The 17,081-nt window shown below is 46.6% G+C and overlaps 1 protein-coding gene across 3 annotated transcripts in view; it reads left to right on the forward strand.

Moving 5' to 3' along the window:
• cux2b (cut-like homeobox 2b) overlaps nt 1–17,081 on the forward strand; it is a 95,739-nt gene that overhangs the window by 72,098 nt on the left and 6,560 nt on the right. For all 3 annotated transcript variants that reach the window (XM_030417314.1, XM_030417315.1, XM_030417316.1), the window contains exons 5-17: nt 4,572–4,712; nt 4,972–5,131; nt 5,680–5,762; nt 7,287–7,353; nt 9,957–10,005; nt 10,728–10,820; nt 11,846–12,037; nt 12,145–12,203; nt 12,312–12,360; nt 12,572–12,671; nt 12,971–13,600; nt 14,896–14,997; nt 15,186–16,030. In XM_030417314.1, the coding sequence (XP_030273174.1) occupies nt 4,572–4,712; nt 4,972–5,131; nt 5,680–5,762; nt 7,287–7,353; nt 9,957–10,005; nt 10,728–10,820; nt 11,846–12,037; nt 12,145–12,203; nt 12,312–12,360; nt 12,572–12,671; nt 12,971–13,600; nt 14,896–14,997; nt 15,186–16,030 (2,570 nt within the window). The remainder of the gene's footprint in view (nt 1–4,571; nt 4,713–4,971; nt 5,132–5,679; nt 5,763–7,286; nt 7,354–9,956; nt 10,006–10,727; nt 10,821–11,845; nt 12,038–12,144; nt 12,204–12,311; nt 12,361–12,571; nt 12,672–12,970; nt 13,601–14,895; nt 14,998–15,185; nt 16,031–17,081) is intronic.

A 17,081-nucleotide genomic window follows, 5' to 3' on the forward strand; every position in this document is an offset into this window, starting at 1 on the left:
CCTGAGAGCGGAGGCGATGCAACCGTGGGATTCAAAAATGTAAAGGCGACAGAGCGGCTGTGTTTGATGAGGTTAATTAATTGTGATTTGTGTTACATGTTTCACAAAGAGGGATGTGAAGTAGGTTGTTTTATTTTTCCGTGTCATTTTTTTCAAGCGAAGTTTTTAGTTTGCATGTCATCGCCACTTCTCTTTTTCTCCGCGGCATCTCGCGTTAATTTGAAATGCTATCTAGCCCCGGCTTGGCGCTTTGTTCGGAGCTTTTAAAAACGCGTTGGTATTGATGTCATTCCTTCTCCGTCCTTCAGTCTGTCAGACAAAGACACGGAGCGGCAATGAAAAAAGAACAGGTTAAGAAGTTTCTCTTTCAGCTTTGTTTTGTTCGCGCGCACAAAAGCCGCCGCTTCCCACAATCACTCTTTTTTTTTTTCTTCATTCCACCCATCTCTTTATTTTAGTGTTTTCGCACTCTTCCTGCCACATCAAGGTAAAGCGAGTCTTCGGTTTGCCATCTGAATATCAAATGCTCGTTGGTTTTAAAACGCGCCACGAACACAAAAGTCATGTTTGTGAATTTGTTGCAAACGTTTTTTTTTTGTTTTGTTTTTTTTGCAATCGAAACTAATCCTTGACAGGCAGAAGAAAAGAGGCAGCAGTTTATGCTACACACCTTATATCGCTTATCATCGTCTGTGAAGGTGAAAGTAAAGACTAAAGTGTTTCTCTCAACCTAGTTTTGGTTCTTGACAACAATATTACAGCAGTGTTACTGTTTGTTGCAGCAGCGGCAGAGCGTGTTTATGGACCTTGAAGTCCACTCAGAGGGAGAAAAAACAAGACTGTTTTGAATGAAAAGAAAAAACCTTGGAGCACAGCCTTGTAAATTAATTTGTTCGTGTTGTATGATGGGAACACAGCTGGCCTCATTAACATGCGCACAACAAATAATTATAGCGTTTTTTTTTTCCTCTCTTCAGCCAGCCAATGCTTGGCTAATGGGCTTGCTGGGTTAATTATGTCAGAGCGTAATTACACAGGGCCCAGGGAGACATAATGGTGCACCCTGCTGCGCCCACACCGCCTAATGATGGTGTATCGCTGACAGGGCCAAGACGGACCGCCCCGACACACCTGCTTGTCTTGGCGCACACCACCCTGGTCCACCCCCACCCACCTAGACACACACATCCTGAACCTGTGCACCGTCCTCCCCTCGGTGCCACCTGCAGTCCGCTGAGCCGTCCAGCTTCTGACAAGCGTTGGCTCCTGGACTGAAGTCTCACCCACATACGGCAACTGCCTCCCGCTTTCAGATGTGCAATAGCACAGAAACATCAACGCGGTGACCACAAGGAAGCAGCTACAGGGTGGCGGCCTCATTATAGCTCAGGCAAGGTGATGAAACTCGATATCAATGCGGCCGAGAATGAGCGAAAAACAATTTAAAGAGTCGCACTCAACGTTTGTTGGCTAGCAGCGAGTCGGGGTTTATCACATTTTGGGTCTTATTTTGGGGATGTCTAACTTTCTTTACACGCACGAGCACCTTCATTCTCACTGCAGTGTCTTCATACGGCCTCAATCAGTCATGTGAGTATATCAAGATTGCTGCCACGACCTTTTAATGCATACTTCTTGCAGAACGCGATATTGACATCCAGTGGCTGCAGGAAATGAATAAGGAAATGTGACCTCAAACACAAAACGTGCAATATTACAACTAACTTTGACTTAAATGATCTTTTAGCCCATCAAACACTCTTCTGAGTAAGATAACCTTAACCGACGTCAGTCACTCTATGATTTACCTTAACAAACCAACACTATTCATTTGTTTTGCACACTGTATGCTCATTTATGTCATCAATAAATACATGTCAGATGGAGCACAAGCAGGCAGACGATCAGACCGGTTTTAAATATGGCTCGTCAGGACATCACGACTTTATCAAGGACACAAAAAACAAACTTATTCTGGAGAGAAAACAAAGTAAACCGTCAGTAAACGTCCGTCACACTTCTCAGACTTCTGGATCAGATTATTCCTGCTGTATGCACCATAGTGTTGTGTCCACTGCGGACACTTAAATTGACTTTTCCTGTTAAATCCTATATGCGTGCACACATAATTGCTTTATTTGAGTAATTTATATATCTCAATTTATGCGCAATGTACGGCAATACATGCACTGTGGAAACCCTACCTCAGTTTGCACATACTGTAGCACGATATTTAACATTTCTGGTGGCTCGACTATAATTATCATCCTTATATTCTGTTCATACTCTCAAATTCTGCTTATTCTTTTGTTTTTTATGGTCATATAAGCTGCTGGATGTCTAAACAACCCTCAGGATCAATACATTATCTATCTTAAAGAATCTGTTGTTAATCTGCTAAAACTCTCGGTTTGTTTGTCAAGCCTGTGGCAGTTTGTGTTTCTCCCCGTCTGGTTCTGCTCCTCTCGGACGCCGCGCCTCCTGCAGAGCCGGACCTGCGTTCACCACGGAAACATGATGTATTCAGTGTCGTCTGATTTATTAGTTGAAATGAGCTGCTGTTGCTCGATCAGTTATTACAGCAGACGTGCAATCATCTACGATTGAGATAAGGTGTGAATTAAAACCCCGAGCCGTTTATTCTGCTCTGAGACGGACGTGACTCACCTGATGTACATAACGCCACGTCAGCTGTGTCGGGGGTTAGTGTTGAGTTTCCCCCCCTCCTCTGTTCCAGGTTTGATTTGCAGGATTTACCGTCAGAGCTGCTCTCACAAAGAAGCTCCGGCGCTTCTTATTAGCTACATCAATTAGCAGGTCTACTTTCCAAAGTTATCAGCAGTCTTTCTGGACTCTCCTCCTGCGAGTGCAGATCCCGGGTCCTCGGAGAGAATCCCTGCTGCTCTACTTTGACGGGGGTTAATTTTGTATACAGACTTAAGTTATATCCCTTCACTTTACATTTGACTTTACTTTACTCCCCTGCCACTGATTGATAATCCTGGCTTGTCCATGTGTGAGAGATCCCTTACTATAATCTCTGTCCTTTGATCATTAAAAGTTGAAAGGATATATGGGAAAGAGGCTGATAAAGTGATTTCTGTGACAGTGGGTCGATGGAATAGCAGTGCTTTAAGTCATCCTGTTTGTCTTAGAAGAGCGCTGCTCTTAATAGTGATGTCCCTTGTGACTGATGCAATATCTCCACAGTTGGTGTAACAATGAATGCAGAGAACGTTTGACTGTAAACGGTGCTGGGAAAAATAGCTCGATCAATTAAATGGCCCAAAATGTTTTGTCTGATGAAAATGCAGATATGGCGAGCTGCAACCTATGGCCAGGATTTCAACAAATTGCACGCAGCAGGAAGAAGTTTTCTGGCCCGTGTGATGAGCTGTTTTTTTTTTGTGTATTTATTTTTTTTTATCTCCGTGGCCTGCCGGCTCGTAGTTTGCATTCTCTCCGTGGCATCTGGCAAAGTTTAAACGTCTGTGGCTCCAACTTCTTATGAAAAGTCACTTCAGTCAGTGCCCATACTGAAGAAGGGATCCAATTTGGTTCCACACAGAAGTCTAAGATGAGTGGATGAAAGCTGTGGGAGAAAAGTTTGTGCAGCAAAGCAGCGATTTTCCTCCTCTTTTAGAGTTTTGAAGGGCTGCGGTGTGTGTGTGTGTGTGTGTGTGTGTGTGTGTGTGGAGTGTGTGTGTGTGTTAGTGCGTGCATGTGTGTGCGCGTGGCTCCACATCTTGCCTCCCCCCTTGTCAAGGAGCTCCCCTGAGCTTCCCTCTCTGTGCTTTGGCACTAGAAGTCACCTCCTTTGGTGTTCGGCAGGCAGGTACACAACAGGAGCAGCTCTCTCTCTCTGAGCTGTTGAACTTTTCGGGAGGGGAAGAAAGGGAAGGGGAAGATTAAAAACAGCCCTGTGATGTGGAGTGCCGAGCTGCCTCCTGAGAATTCCTGGCATAATAATTTAAATGATCAAATGATACAGAGGAGACTTGTTAGCTGAGAAACAGCCTCCTAGTTGGCCCCATGGGCCCGGTGCTGCCGCGCATGCATTGCAAAACAGCTCCTCTGTTGTGCTAAAGAATCCCGCTTTTTTTTTTTTTTTTTTTTTTTACCCCCTTTTCAGGAGCCGACTTTTTCTACACTTCGCCTAGGTGTATACTTGGGACTTAATACTCCGTCACATATTCATGGCAATCTTTTTGTCTTCGCTGCCGTTCATGAGCGCGTGAGAAGACTCATTAGATTTGATTTCTGAACATGTGAAGGGGGTCGGAGCGGCACTTGTGTCATTAGGTCCAGCCTGTGAAAAATGTTCAAAGGCGTCTGAGTGTGGGGGGAAAGTCTAAGAGTCACTCTTTAGAAAGAAGTCTCGGTGGAATAGTCTGCGTCTGTTGGAGCCGCGCTGCAGAAAACTCTGTAATGTGCTGTACAGGCAGCGCACACAGTAAAACAGCTATTTTGCTTTTTTTGAAAAGTGTGTGGATATCATGTGAATCTGAAGGAGCTCTTTCTACAGAGATTTGCTCACGTCTGTTTTCTTTTTTTTTCTTCTTTTTCCACAGATCCGGCTCCTGTGCTGGAGGCCTCGCACACCCTGGAGGGAAGGCTGCAGCAGCTTCAGAGTTCGGCCCCAGACAGCGAGGCCCTGGTACGAGAGATCAGCGGGCACTGGAAGAAACACCTGGAGTGCCTTGAAAAGACAGGTCAGGACACATCAGGGAGCAATCCCTCTCGAATGCAAAGTTTCTTTTAATGCAGTGCTGCAGAAGTAGCTGCTTCTGTACAGGTCTGCAAGTGCTGCGCGCATCTTAGGAAAGGCTGTAAATTCAGCCTTAATATGTGGAGTATGTAAGAAATTGGCACCTTAAAATGACTAAAGCACATTTTCATACCGGCCGATGTTGGAGATCTCATACCGGCCGATGTTGGAGATCTCATACCAGCCTCGTCTCTTCCACACAGAGCACTCAGAGAACGGTCCAGCCGTCTCAGGGGCAGCATCGACAAAGGAGGCTCGAGAATCCAGCTCACCAGCCTCCCTGATGACCCCCAACAGCACACCGGCTCCTGGGGCCCCGGGCTCCCCACAGGAGAACCACCAGGACCAAGCTGAGGGCCACGGGTAAGAACCAGTGAACCTCTCCCTGCCACGATTAGACTTGAGGTTTATATCGCCTGCGTTCAAAGAGACAAATGCTCCCTCTTAACTGCCTGCGACACCCGATTCCTCCAGCGCGGACCACTGCTTACATTTACTTAAGTAATTATTTTAGTCTTTCTGGCATTTTAATGCTCATTAAGGCAACATTATTCAACTTTAATGATATAAGAGGAGATTAGAGGGTCATTTGTCTTCTGTCTGTGACCCTGTGCAATAAAGCCTAAATGCCCCAGTTTAAGCCCGTCCCGGGGACATTCTGGGTCGTAGCGAGCCGTCGAGAACAACAGCGAGAAGGTTTTTCATCAAAGAAACCGAAAGCGTGAATCAAATGAGGCTCCAAATATGCACCGAAATAACAACGAGCATCTGCTTCGTTTACACTGAAGTTTAAGTTGTTAAGTAAATGAAGACATTTATTTCCATCAGGTCTATAAAGTTACACATTGCAGTTTTTAAATGTGTTGCCGTGATGAAGTGAAGCGACCGACAGAGTGTGTTTCTGCTCGCAGGGAGGAGGAGGAGGAGAGCGCCGACGTTGGTTTGGCTGGCAGACTCTCAGAGGCCGAGGAGAAGATCAAGGTTCTGCATTCATGTAAGTGGTTTAAACGCTGGCACGTACTGTAGCTGTTAAATTTAATTTCGACCTATTAAAGAGCCAATGCATGTATAATTGCTGTATGGTGCCCCCTGCTGAAACACAGGCGCCCGGCTGCTGCTTTGTTGACACGTCTCTCAGTTAAAAGTAACACACTTTTTGAGTGAAATTCGCCAAAAAACAGTTTGATATCGTTCCTGAGCTTTACTGTGAATATGTAAAATATATTAATATGTTTTTTATTGCCAAATATAATCAGTGATGAAGCTTTAAAGGTGCACTCTGTAGCTGTGGGGAAGACATTTTAATATTTTTTTTATGCCTAAACAAATTAAATAATCAACCTCTCTTTGTTCACATGACTGAATAAACAAACTGACCTTAAAGGGATATTCCGGTGTAAGTTTAATCCATGGTCTAACACACCGTGAAACTGTGTTAGACTCCCTCTCGAGAGATCAAATTAGCAGACCGCTAATTTACGGAGTTTTATCAACCTCAGAAACGACCGCACGACAACAATACACTGCAGTAAATGGATCCAAATATTAACCGCCACCAAAAAGCCACAAATAATGCTCAGAACAGCACCAAACTTCAGCAACAGTACAAATAGGGTCTCAGCACATAGTCCGGGGCATCTAACCTCCGCTAGCTTAGCTGGATTTCTACTGAAAAGCTGACTAAATTTACCTCTCTTCTGCAGCAGCTTCCTGTTGACGGGAAGTCCCGACGAGTCGATTACCGAGTGCAGTAGAGTTCCGCGGCTCATGGATGAAAATGTATGATTATGACTCCATGGAAAAGCAATCAAAGTTCATATGTGTCTTACCTGCCAGTTTATAACAGTTATTATCGAGAGCGGACAGGGAAAAGAACGGAATTGAGCATTTCTAACCGCACTCGGTAATCGTCGCGTCGGGACTTCCCCGACCCGGAAGCTGATGGAGGAGAGTTGAACTCTGTTTTTAGCTTCACAATAGAAATCCAGCTAAGCTAGCGGAGGTTAGATGCCCCGGACTATGTGCTGAGACCCTATTTGTACTGTTGCTGAAGTTTGGTGCTGTTCTGAGCATTATTTGTGGCTTTTTGGTGGCGGTTTATATTTGGATCCATTTACTGCAGTGTATTGTTGTCGTGCGGTCGTTTCTGAGGTTGATAAAACTCTGTAAATTAGCGGTCTGCTAACTTGATCTCTCGAGAGGGAGTCTAACACAGTTTCACGGTGATTTATACCATGGATTAAACTTACACCGGAATATCCCTTTAAAGGACAACACATATTGTTTTACTTTGTTTACATGTGGCGGACCCCGCCACCTTTCTAGCTTCATATGAGCGTTCTGGGACTTTATTCTCCTCCGACAACAGCTTGTTTACTACTTGAATGAATGAAAATGAATATTTCCGACCTCATTAATATTGTAATTAGGGTTTGAATTTCTTCTCCACGTCGTCATCGTGCTTCTTAAATGTGACAGGTCGTGTGTCTCACTTCTTCTCATGTCTGCCTCTCACCAGCTCTGAACACTGCACAGACCGAGCTGCTGGACCTGCGGTGTAAATACAACCAGGAGATGACCAACAAGTAAGAGTCCGCCTCGCGTTTGTACGTGCAGGGTTGTATCTCCTGACAGACAGACCTTCCCAAATGTAGGCGTTTATGACCTCTGTGGCCTCCTCCCTGGTGCTCACAGTATCGCTGGAGAACCGAGGTCACTTCCTTTTTTCTTCTACCTACATAAACTCATGTCCAGTGTGCAGCTGAGGAATGCCATTGTAAAGGCTGGGAGTGAGAGTGACTCAGCCACTAATGCAGGTCGATGAGAGAGGTCTGTGTTTGCCTTCACTGGCAGCTGGGCCTTGACAGCCCTCAAGAAGAATTGCTCCATTTAAAGATTGCTTCAGAAAACACTCTACCTTGTCCTGGTCTTTGAGCGCAATGTATCCACCGCACGCCTGAAATGAATCTGAGCTTGTATGAAGGATGTCGATAGACATTCAAAGTAAACACTCCTTTGTTTGGGTTGTGCTCCAGAGCACAGTCAGCCGCTGCTAATGGATTTTCTCCCAGGCTTAATCCATGGCACAATTGAACTGATGTTTCTAGACCCACTGCCATCCATTTTGTTGGATCGGACACATTTTCAGTTTGGCCCTTACCTTTTCGTGTGCAGCCGCCGTGTGAAAGACCATCTCTGTTATGCGGTTTGTCATCTATAGTGTGTGTGTGTGTGTTTGTGCCGTCCTGGTCACGTTCCTCCCAGCTGATGGTAGCGAACGCCGACCCCAGCCGCAGTCCTCCCTCCCTGACCCCGAGCCTCCGAACACCAGGCCGGCCTCTATTACTCTCACTGACTGTTTCCTCAGTGTTGATAAGAAAGACTATTTGTCTGCTTCGGCTTGAGTAGCTGAGCAGGTAATCAATACAAAACATTTTCCGTACTGCACAAGTTCATTAAACGCGGAGCTGACACCTGTTAGTGTTTGCTGTCAGCGGGGCGCCATCTGTCCCGGCCTTATTGATAGGCCCGGGCCGCGGCCAAGACCCTCTGAAACCAGCGCCGCGCCACACAACCCTGATGATCAGTTATGCCGAGAATAGTTAGAGTATCTAACTCATTCCACCTCTGTTGCTTTTGTCGCAGTGATTCTACTGGATCACTAATGTTTCAGGTAATTATGCAGCCTGATGTGAGACAATGGGAGCAGCTTAAGAGCAAACATGAAAAAGAAAACGATGTTTCGGCTGGATGTAGTTTGTTTAATGTGGATTAAGAAAAAGCCTAATTTGTCCTTTGAACACATTTTTCTTTTGGTTTAAAAAAAAGGACTGCCGCGTCCCGAAAAACTTGAGAAAAAACCTATGCGCTCATTTAAATCAATCACAGCGTCCTCGTTAATTCATCTCCTATCTACCTTCTGAAAATCAGGTCCCATGTGTGCAAAATGAAACTGTTGGACTTCAAACAAACCTCATGAATAATACCGCCGAGCTTCTGTTTAAATTAGACTCCTCTGATTGTTAGATGTATGGAGGCGAGTTGGAGTTCGGTCTCAGAAGAGTTCTGAGGACGTGGATCATACGGACTGTACGTCCGGCGTCCGCAGCCACGAGAGACGACACCGCGGTCGTGCCATCAGCAATTTGGGGTTTATAATAACATGCAGAGGAGTTTAATTCCTACCTTTATGCGCAAATGACACTTTTCAAATGGATTATCTCTCCTCAGTATCTTGATTTGACAATTTTCATTGATTTCCATTATTTCTGACCCGGCTTTTAAACACTTCCTACAGGAGGAAACAATTTAAAGAGTGTTATTTCATTTGGACGTCACTGTTTGCAGGAACCTGGCTACAGTTTTGCATGTACGGGAGCTGAAATGCCACCAGAAGAGCAGTGACACACTCAGTTAACAGTTTATCACACCTAGCTAAAAATACCGTAGCCTTACACAACGGTCCAACAATAAATCCTGTGCTTATGAAGATCAGAACGTTCAGGTTTTGTTCCAACTAAGAGAGGTGTTGAACCAACTGTGCGGTCAGTTTGGAGGATTTAGTTTGCGCTGTTGTTGAACTGCTCGGTGTTTTACAGAGAGGCTTGTCTCATATTACAGTGCGGTTTGTCTAATTTAGATTAGTGTCAGGTTATAAAGCTTTTAATGGCTTGTTAACAGAGAAAATACTATTTACTAAGTTGAATTTCACATTTAATTGCCATTTATTAAAGTATTAATCCCAAGTGGCCACGTGAACCTGGCTGCAGAGAGCTCTAACTGTCTTTCTTTATTTTTGAACAGGATTGTATAATTAAAGGTGCAATACGTAAGAATTGGGTAACTGTCAGATTCATCCACAATACAAATAGGGGGCAGCACATCACCGCTAACTGCTGCTAACTGTTCTGCTGTTAGCTTATTTGCTCAGTTGTTTATTGCGCCGGTAGCTGAGGCTAGCTGGTTAGCATGCTAACATCAGTAGATATTTCTGCAGCACAATAACACTCACAACTGCTGTTTCTCACATTCTTAGGTAATTTTACATACTGCTCCCATGATAATAACAACAGGCTTGTTCTTTTTTTTTCTTTTTTTTTTTAACATTTGTCTGTTTATTAAAGCGTGGGAGTGTCTCCTCAGTAACCGTCCTTCTGTCTTTCTGTCTGTCTGTCTGTCTGCGTCCCAGGGCGGAGGAGGTTGACGCCATCATGGCGAGTCTTGAGAAGGCAAACCAGGTGAGTACAGTCTTCCTCTGCTCTCCCTCTGATTGAGATGCTCCTTCGTTAAGGTAATCACTCCTGTAATCAAGCCTCGGCTTTAATTAGACTCCCTCCGTCCTGTGCCCCCCTCCGCCCCTCCTCCGCCCCTCGCCTCCTTCCTCCCACTTCCACCTCCCCTCCCCTGAGTGTGTGTGATTAGCGAGTGTAAACCTGAGCCCCCGTCGGTGGGCGCGCTACGGCAGCACGGCTCCACTCAGCAGAGAACGGGAGACTGCCGAGCGCGACTGATGCCGGAGTGGCGAAAAGCGCTGGGGTTCTTAGTTATCTCGCCGCCTTGATTGCTTCCTATCCTGGTGATACCTCTTTTCTTCTGCTGCTTCTCTTCTCCCCTCTGCCTCCCTCTCTCGTGCTCTTTTTTCCCTCACTCTGCTGCTTTCTGCCAGCAGCTCCTAGATAAATGTTCTCAAAATGAATCATTAATTAGCAGGCCGGGTGTGACAGAGCAGGTAAACAGTTTGGGGAATAAAGTGGGCTGACTAAACAGCCCCCTCAGCAGAATAAACGCGGCTGCACTCGTCTGCTCGGGCCCCTGCTCAGGTTTTTCACGCTGCTCTTAAAATTTTTCGGAAGCCTCGTTTTGATTTATGTGTAGCTCTCACCTTGATCGTCCCATTAGCCAGTTGATGTCGCCGCTGTGTGGGAAACTTTTAACGCTGTGATGCCGCGTCTGTGTGCAGAGAGCTGAGAAGGCCCAGAGGGAGGTGGAGCGGCTAAAGGAGCAGTTAGCGAGCGGACAGAGCGCCACAGCCGGGAGCTGTCCTCCAGCAGAGGTACGGATGACGTCTCTCAGTCTGGGGCGGGGTTTTTGACTTTTATCACATTACATCAGTGTTGGAAGCTGCTTTGGTACGATTTTGACGTTCTTGTTCTTTACTTTACTACGTTGTACTTCCCTCTTTTACAAATAATCACTAAAAAAGTTCCTTGTAGCAGAGTTGATAATAATACTTGTCACCTTTGAAACCCTGTATTATAGACATCAATATTAAATGGCAAATTTATAGTAATTTCAACTTTAGTTTATAGTTATTTTACTGTTAACAAATAATGAAACTCTTTATAATTTAATAAGCTAAACTGTGTTGCAACTTTATAATAAACAATCGCTTGATAAATGGTTTATAAAGAACTTTACAGGTAAATAACTATTAATAGTTCAGTTAACTGATTTTTCAATTTATTATAAAAGTGTTATTGTGCAACTACGACTCAAGCAAAGGATTTGAACACTACGCTTGTTTTTTTTTTTTTTATTTTGGTAACTTTGCCAGTTCTTTTGACGTTTAAGTTGATGTAGGTGGTGCACATTTAAAAAAAATATATATATTTATACTTTGACTAGAGCTTTAAGTATACTTGACAATGACCTGTGTGGGTGTTCTTCCTCAAATGCACAAAAAAGAAAAATAAAGTAAATCACATTAACAAGTTCAAGAGGATTCATTCCTCTTAAGACTTTACGTTTTGTTATTGCAGTCTTTTCAATTAAAGCGAGGACAAACGCATTTAAAGACAGACACCATCATGACCTTGGTCACTTGTTGAACATGTGGTCCATGGTCTCAAAACATAATCACATAAATATCTCGTCTTTAAAAGAATTGTTCTGTACAAATGAGTAAATTACAAAATCAGTGACAGAGCCGCAAACATTCTCTTATTTCCAGCTGTCTGAATGATGCTGCTGCTGGTTCAGAGGTTGTGATTCACAGGCTGGTCTCTGACATTCTCTCCTCTCCTCGCTCCTTTCATCCCCCTCACACCCCTTCGTCACGTCTCCCTCTCGCCCTGTCAGGAGAAGAACGAGAAGGGCGAGCTGCTGCCCTCCCAGCTGGAGGCCGCCTTGCTGGCTAAAGACCGCGAAATCCTCCGTCTGCTCGAAAACATCCAGCGGCTGCAGTTCACGCTACAGGAAGTCCAGGAGACGTCGTCCAATCAGATCCTGGAGCTGGAACGCCAGCTGGCCTACAAGACGGAAGCTATCGAGGTGAGCGGTTCGGGAAGGTGACGGACGCCTCGTCGGTCCTCGGCGGCGAGACTTTTATTGACGTGAAATAAAACTGCTGCTCTGCTTTTTTTTTTTTTCCATTTCAGAGATTAGAAGCTAAACTGCAATCCCAGATGGACTATGAAGAGATTAAAACTGAACTCAGGTGAGTATTTTTTACTGTAGACTGAGCGTGCCACTCATTCCGTAATCATGTGAATTTAAAAAACACACAAAACCTGACCTCCTTTTGCGTGTTTGTTTGTGACTGTAGCATCCTAAAGGTCATGAAGATGGCTTCTGCAAATGGCAGCTCGTCCCAGGTACGTGTGCTGCTGCGCCGTCTTTACTGTTCGCTCAGCAAACTAGACCTTTTCGCTTTTCCTCCTAATGTTCCCCCTCGGTGTCAGGGAAGAAAAACTACAGCAGTGCCATTGAATGCTCCACTGATTGTCATCCATTATGAGGATATCTACAGCCGGAGTAATTGATTAATCGAAAATTAACGGCTCTTGTGTGTTTGTGTGTATACAGGAGTCTGCCAAGGCTGCAGAGGCTCTTTTGCTGGATAAAGAGGCCTTTCTTCCATCTCACAAATACCTGATGGAGAAGGCCCGCATTTTGCACAGCATCGGTAAAATACATTTTCTTTCAATAAAAGCTCCTTTTTAAGTAGTTTAACGTGAGATTTTTTTCGACAAGAAGCTGCAAGTTTTGTCATCTTCTTAAAACCTCCCCGTTCGCTGATTGCTCGGTGCTCATTGGTCAGGCTCGATCAATTCCGGAGTCGATGTTTGTCAGACTTAAATCTCTTTGCATAAATTGAGCCTGAAAGGTGTAGTCTGGGTTTTTTTTTTGCAAGGCTAGAAAGAAAGTGGGTTGATGGTTTGATGACTCCTGTACTAAAGCCGTGCGTGTGTTTTGTGTCGTCAGATGACGACCAGCCCGAGGATGCAAGCAGGGAAACATGCAGGCCGTCGGGCTCCCACTCGTCCTCCTCTCAGGTGGATGGCCGAACGTCCCCCAGTCCCGGCCCCCCCACCCTGGACGGCTCGTCCTCCAGCCACGATCTACCGCGTCCCTTCTCCGTGTCGCCGTGCTCCGGGGACCGACTGTCGGGAGACCACATCCTCCACAAGCAGCTCCTCTCCCCACACTTTAAAAAGGAGGGCCTCATGGCTTTTCCCACCGCCCTCTATGCAGCCAAAGTCGCCCTCATGTCAGCCACCCAAGGGTCCGTGGGGCCGGTCAGCGCGGACGCCGGCTTGCCCAGCGACCAATCAGAAAGCGGGAGCTCGACGGCGGGAGACGACGACCACCTGGACACGGCGGAGATCGCCTTCCAGGTGAAGGAGCAGCTGCTGAAGCATAACATCGGCCAGCGCGTGTTTGGCCACTATGTGCTGGGCCTCTCTCAGGGCTCGGTCAGCGAGATCCTGGCACGACCCAAACCCTGGAGGAAGCTGACTGTGAAAGGCAAAGAACCTTTCATCAAGATGAAGCAGTTCCTGTCTGATGAACAGAACATCCTGGCACTTAGGACCATCCAGGTCCGCCAGAGAGGTGAGTGTTCGTGAATGCTCAGGCTCTCATTTTGTATTTGTCGTCCCGGCCACTTGCAACATCACGACAACAGAGAACGACAGAGGATGCCGGATGATGATTAACCATATATGCAGAGGTCGAATTAGGAGATTTTACAGGCAGATATTTCTGTTTTTCAGGAGACACAGCGAGCACTTTTAGCTGATGTCTTTTTTTTTTTTATAATTTGGTGTAAAAAATGTGGCTTGTTGTGGTCGGGGGATTTTCACCGGCGGTTGCCTCTTCTTCTGGGTTTCGCTGAGTCATTATCACGTCGCGTTGAGGACACAGGTGGTGCTTCTTTTTCCTTTCAGGCATCTGGCAGATTAGCATCTGCAGCAGAGACGGTCGCTCATACACTCCATCCACGTATTCAGAGCAGACTAGTTGTGATGAAGATTTAATGGCAAATGTGGCGAAAAAGAAATTAGATTACTGGCTCAAAAATCGAGAGTAGAAGCAAAGAAGTCGTTAAAACCTTTTTTTTTTCACTCATGTGCGTTACTTTGATATACATTTCTATCCACCACTGCTAGAAACACATCAGTGAGCCGCAGTCGCACACAAACCGTCTGGCTGCTGCTGGAAATACTCAAAAAAAACGAACCTGCATCTGAAAATGCTCCCAACATCTGCACTCGTTTCTCCTGTTAAAGTAACGTTTGCTGGTTCAGAAAATTACCAAGCTTATTGTTAAAAAACGAAACCGGTTGACCAAAAAGAAAATGAGTAAGTAGCTCTGTGCGCGGTACCGTGGTCATTAAGGACGGCAACTCTATTTGGTTACGGTCGCTTAAACCCTCGGGTGGCCAAACCCGCCGAAATAAGAACCAGACTGTTAAAGAAGCTCTTCTGAGAGTGTTTAAGGGATCTCTGTGCGTGTGAAGCTGCGATGTAGCCGCGTGTTTTCTTTTTTTAGAGCAGATGTAATCACGCCGTCTTGTTTTGGTGGCTTAGCTTTTGGACCTGCGTGCGTTTAAACCTTCTAATCTACTTGGACCTCATCCTTGACTTCTGCGCGGCTTCCTCTGCCATGTTTGTAGTGTTACTTTTAAACTTTGTTTTCTCCCCAGATTCTCAAGCTTTTTGAAAGTTGAGCTTCCCGTATACTGCAACCTCAGACAGCACGCGCTCAAAGGCAGCCATTGATCTACCAGTCAAAAGCAAAGCCTTGGAACTGCTCTCTGATCAACCATCCCACTCACCCCCCCCTCCCCTCCCCTCCCCTCCTCTCTCCTCTCCTCTCTATCTCTTTCTGTTACCCTCTGTGGCAGGGAGCATCACTCCGCGCATCCGAACTCCTGAAACTGGGTCAGACGACGCCATTAGGAATATCCTGGAGCAGGCCAAGAAGGAGATCCAGTCCCAGCGGGGAGGTGAGGATGGAGCTGCGAGCCATAAGTCATAGTTAAAAGCCATATTGATCGATTTTTTTTTCTTTCTTTATCATTGACAATGATGTTTTGCTGTTGTTTTTGTCGTGAAATTCGATCATGATTTTACTGCATCTTAATTGGAGAGTGGGTCTGAGAGTGAGTCAGCATGTTGGATCTTTCTTCTTTAGGTGACGGCAAGTCGTCTCTGCACAGCTCGTCGGGCAGGAGCAGCAACGGGCCGGGCAGCAGCTCCGACGACACCATAAAGAGCATCCTGGAACAGGCCAGGAGGGAGATGGAGGCCCAGCAACACGCCCTGATTGAGATGGAGGTCTGCGGGAGGTCTCAGTCAGTTAGCTCGGGGGCTCAGGTAGAGCGCCTGGGGCCCCCGGAGCGCTCCAGGGCTCTGCAGTTACCCATCTCCATCAAACAGGAGGAGGGAGGCTGCGTCACAGTCTGCATGGCCAACTCAATCAGCAGCCCCCAGACGCCCCTCAGCGTACTCTCCCCCGCCGCCTTCGTCCAGAACATCATCCGCAAAGTCAAATCAGAGATCGGCGAGGCGGGCACCTACTTCGACCAGCACTGGTCTCAGGAGCGAGGCGCGATGGTGCTCGGCGGCGGCGGAGGAGGTAGCTCTCGGCCCTTCAATTCAGTCTCTCCCTCGTTGTCGTCCTCCTCGTCCGGGCCCTCCGCCCTGCCCCGGCCCTGGCCCCGCCTGGAGAACGGAGAGTGCCTCCCAAACAGCGAGGAGGCGTCGGCCGCCGAGGACGAGCTGGGCCTGGGTCGCCCGGTGGAGGTGAAGGTGGAGTCAGACACGTCGGTAAGCGGAGAGTCGCCCGGTCCCGGTCCAGGAAGGCTTTCCTACTATCCGGCTTACATCCCCCGAGCCCTCAAGCCCACCGTCCCGCCGCTGACTCCAGAGCAGTACGAGATGTACATGTACCGCGAGGTGGACACCCTCGAGCTGACCAGGCAGGTGAAGGAGAAGCTGGCGAAGAACGGCATCTGTCAGAGGATCTTTGGCGAAAAGGTCAGACGTTGCTCTTTGTTACCGATAAAAGACGCACGCCGGAGGATTCGCCCTCATGCTGCCGTCCTGTGTGTCGCACGTTTTGTCACGCTGGATGTTTTTTAGATACTCACATTACATGTAATATTGAACAAGGTAACCAGACTGAACACAAAACTCATTTCTAATTGTGATCTAAGGAACTAAGTCATCCAGCAATCAAATCATCCATGAGAAAAAGTAATTGCCCCTTTTTTTTTAAATGAAATAACAGGCTGCAGCACTTCAGCAGCAATAACCCGACCCAGCGCTTCTTCTAATTTGATATCAGTATTTGACTTCTCTGTGGAGGAATTGTGCTCTGTGTTGTTTGTTGGTTTTTTTTGTGCGGAAAGACACAACTGAAGTGCTTCAGTCGAGGTGTTCATGAGAGGGTGTTGTCAAGGCGCCCCCGCAACTTTTAATTTGTGTTTTTCACCCTTGGATCTGCTTTCGTGATTTCGATCGTTGTCACAGCTCACGGACGGGCGACTCGACACTTTTCGAATATGTTGGCACCGAGTTTATCGTGTCCTTAATAATAAAATAGTCCTGAGTCTCTCCACGCTGTTGCTCCTGAACCATCAGCTCCAGGTCTGCTTAGATATCTCAGCCCTGGACTAAACTATCATCCGGCCGAAATTCTGTTTTTTTACTCTTCCCTTCGTAGAACATTTTCCTAAAAGCCTTCAGGTGCGATGGTTTCCGCTTTGCTACTCTCCCTTGAATCCTATTTTTTGCCGTCAGCGCCACCCTCAGCTGAGAGGTCTGACTTTCTTTGGATGTCCTGCTGTGATCTTTCGTGACTTCCTGGATGAGCTGTGGCTGAGGCCGGCCGCGAGTTTCCCCCCCCACCTCACCCCGTCCGGCTGCACTCTCCGTGTAGTCAGCTCTCACTGTGGTTTTGGTTGCTTTGTAAGCTTTTCCAGCCAGATAGATTTCAACCGGGTCAGATCTTCTGGAATTTCCTGCGTGGCACCGCGTGGTTTCTGTCTGTGCTCAATCGTCTGAATCTGGTTGAATAACAAGGCGC

Source organism: Sparus aurata, chromosome 5 (genome assembly GCF_900880675.1).
Source record: "Sparus aurata chromosome 5, fSpaAur1.1, whole genome shotgun sequence".
Classification (NCBI taxonomy): Eukaryota; Metazoa; Chordata; class Actinopteri; order Spariformes; family Sparidae; genus Sparus; species Sparus aurata.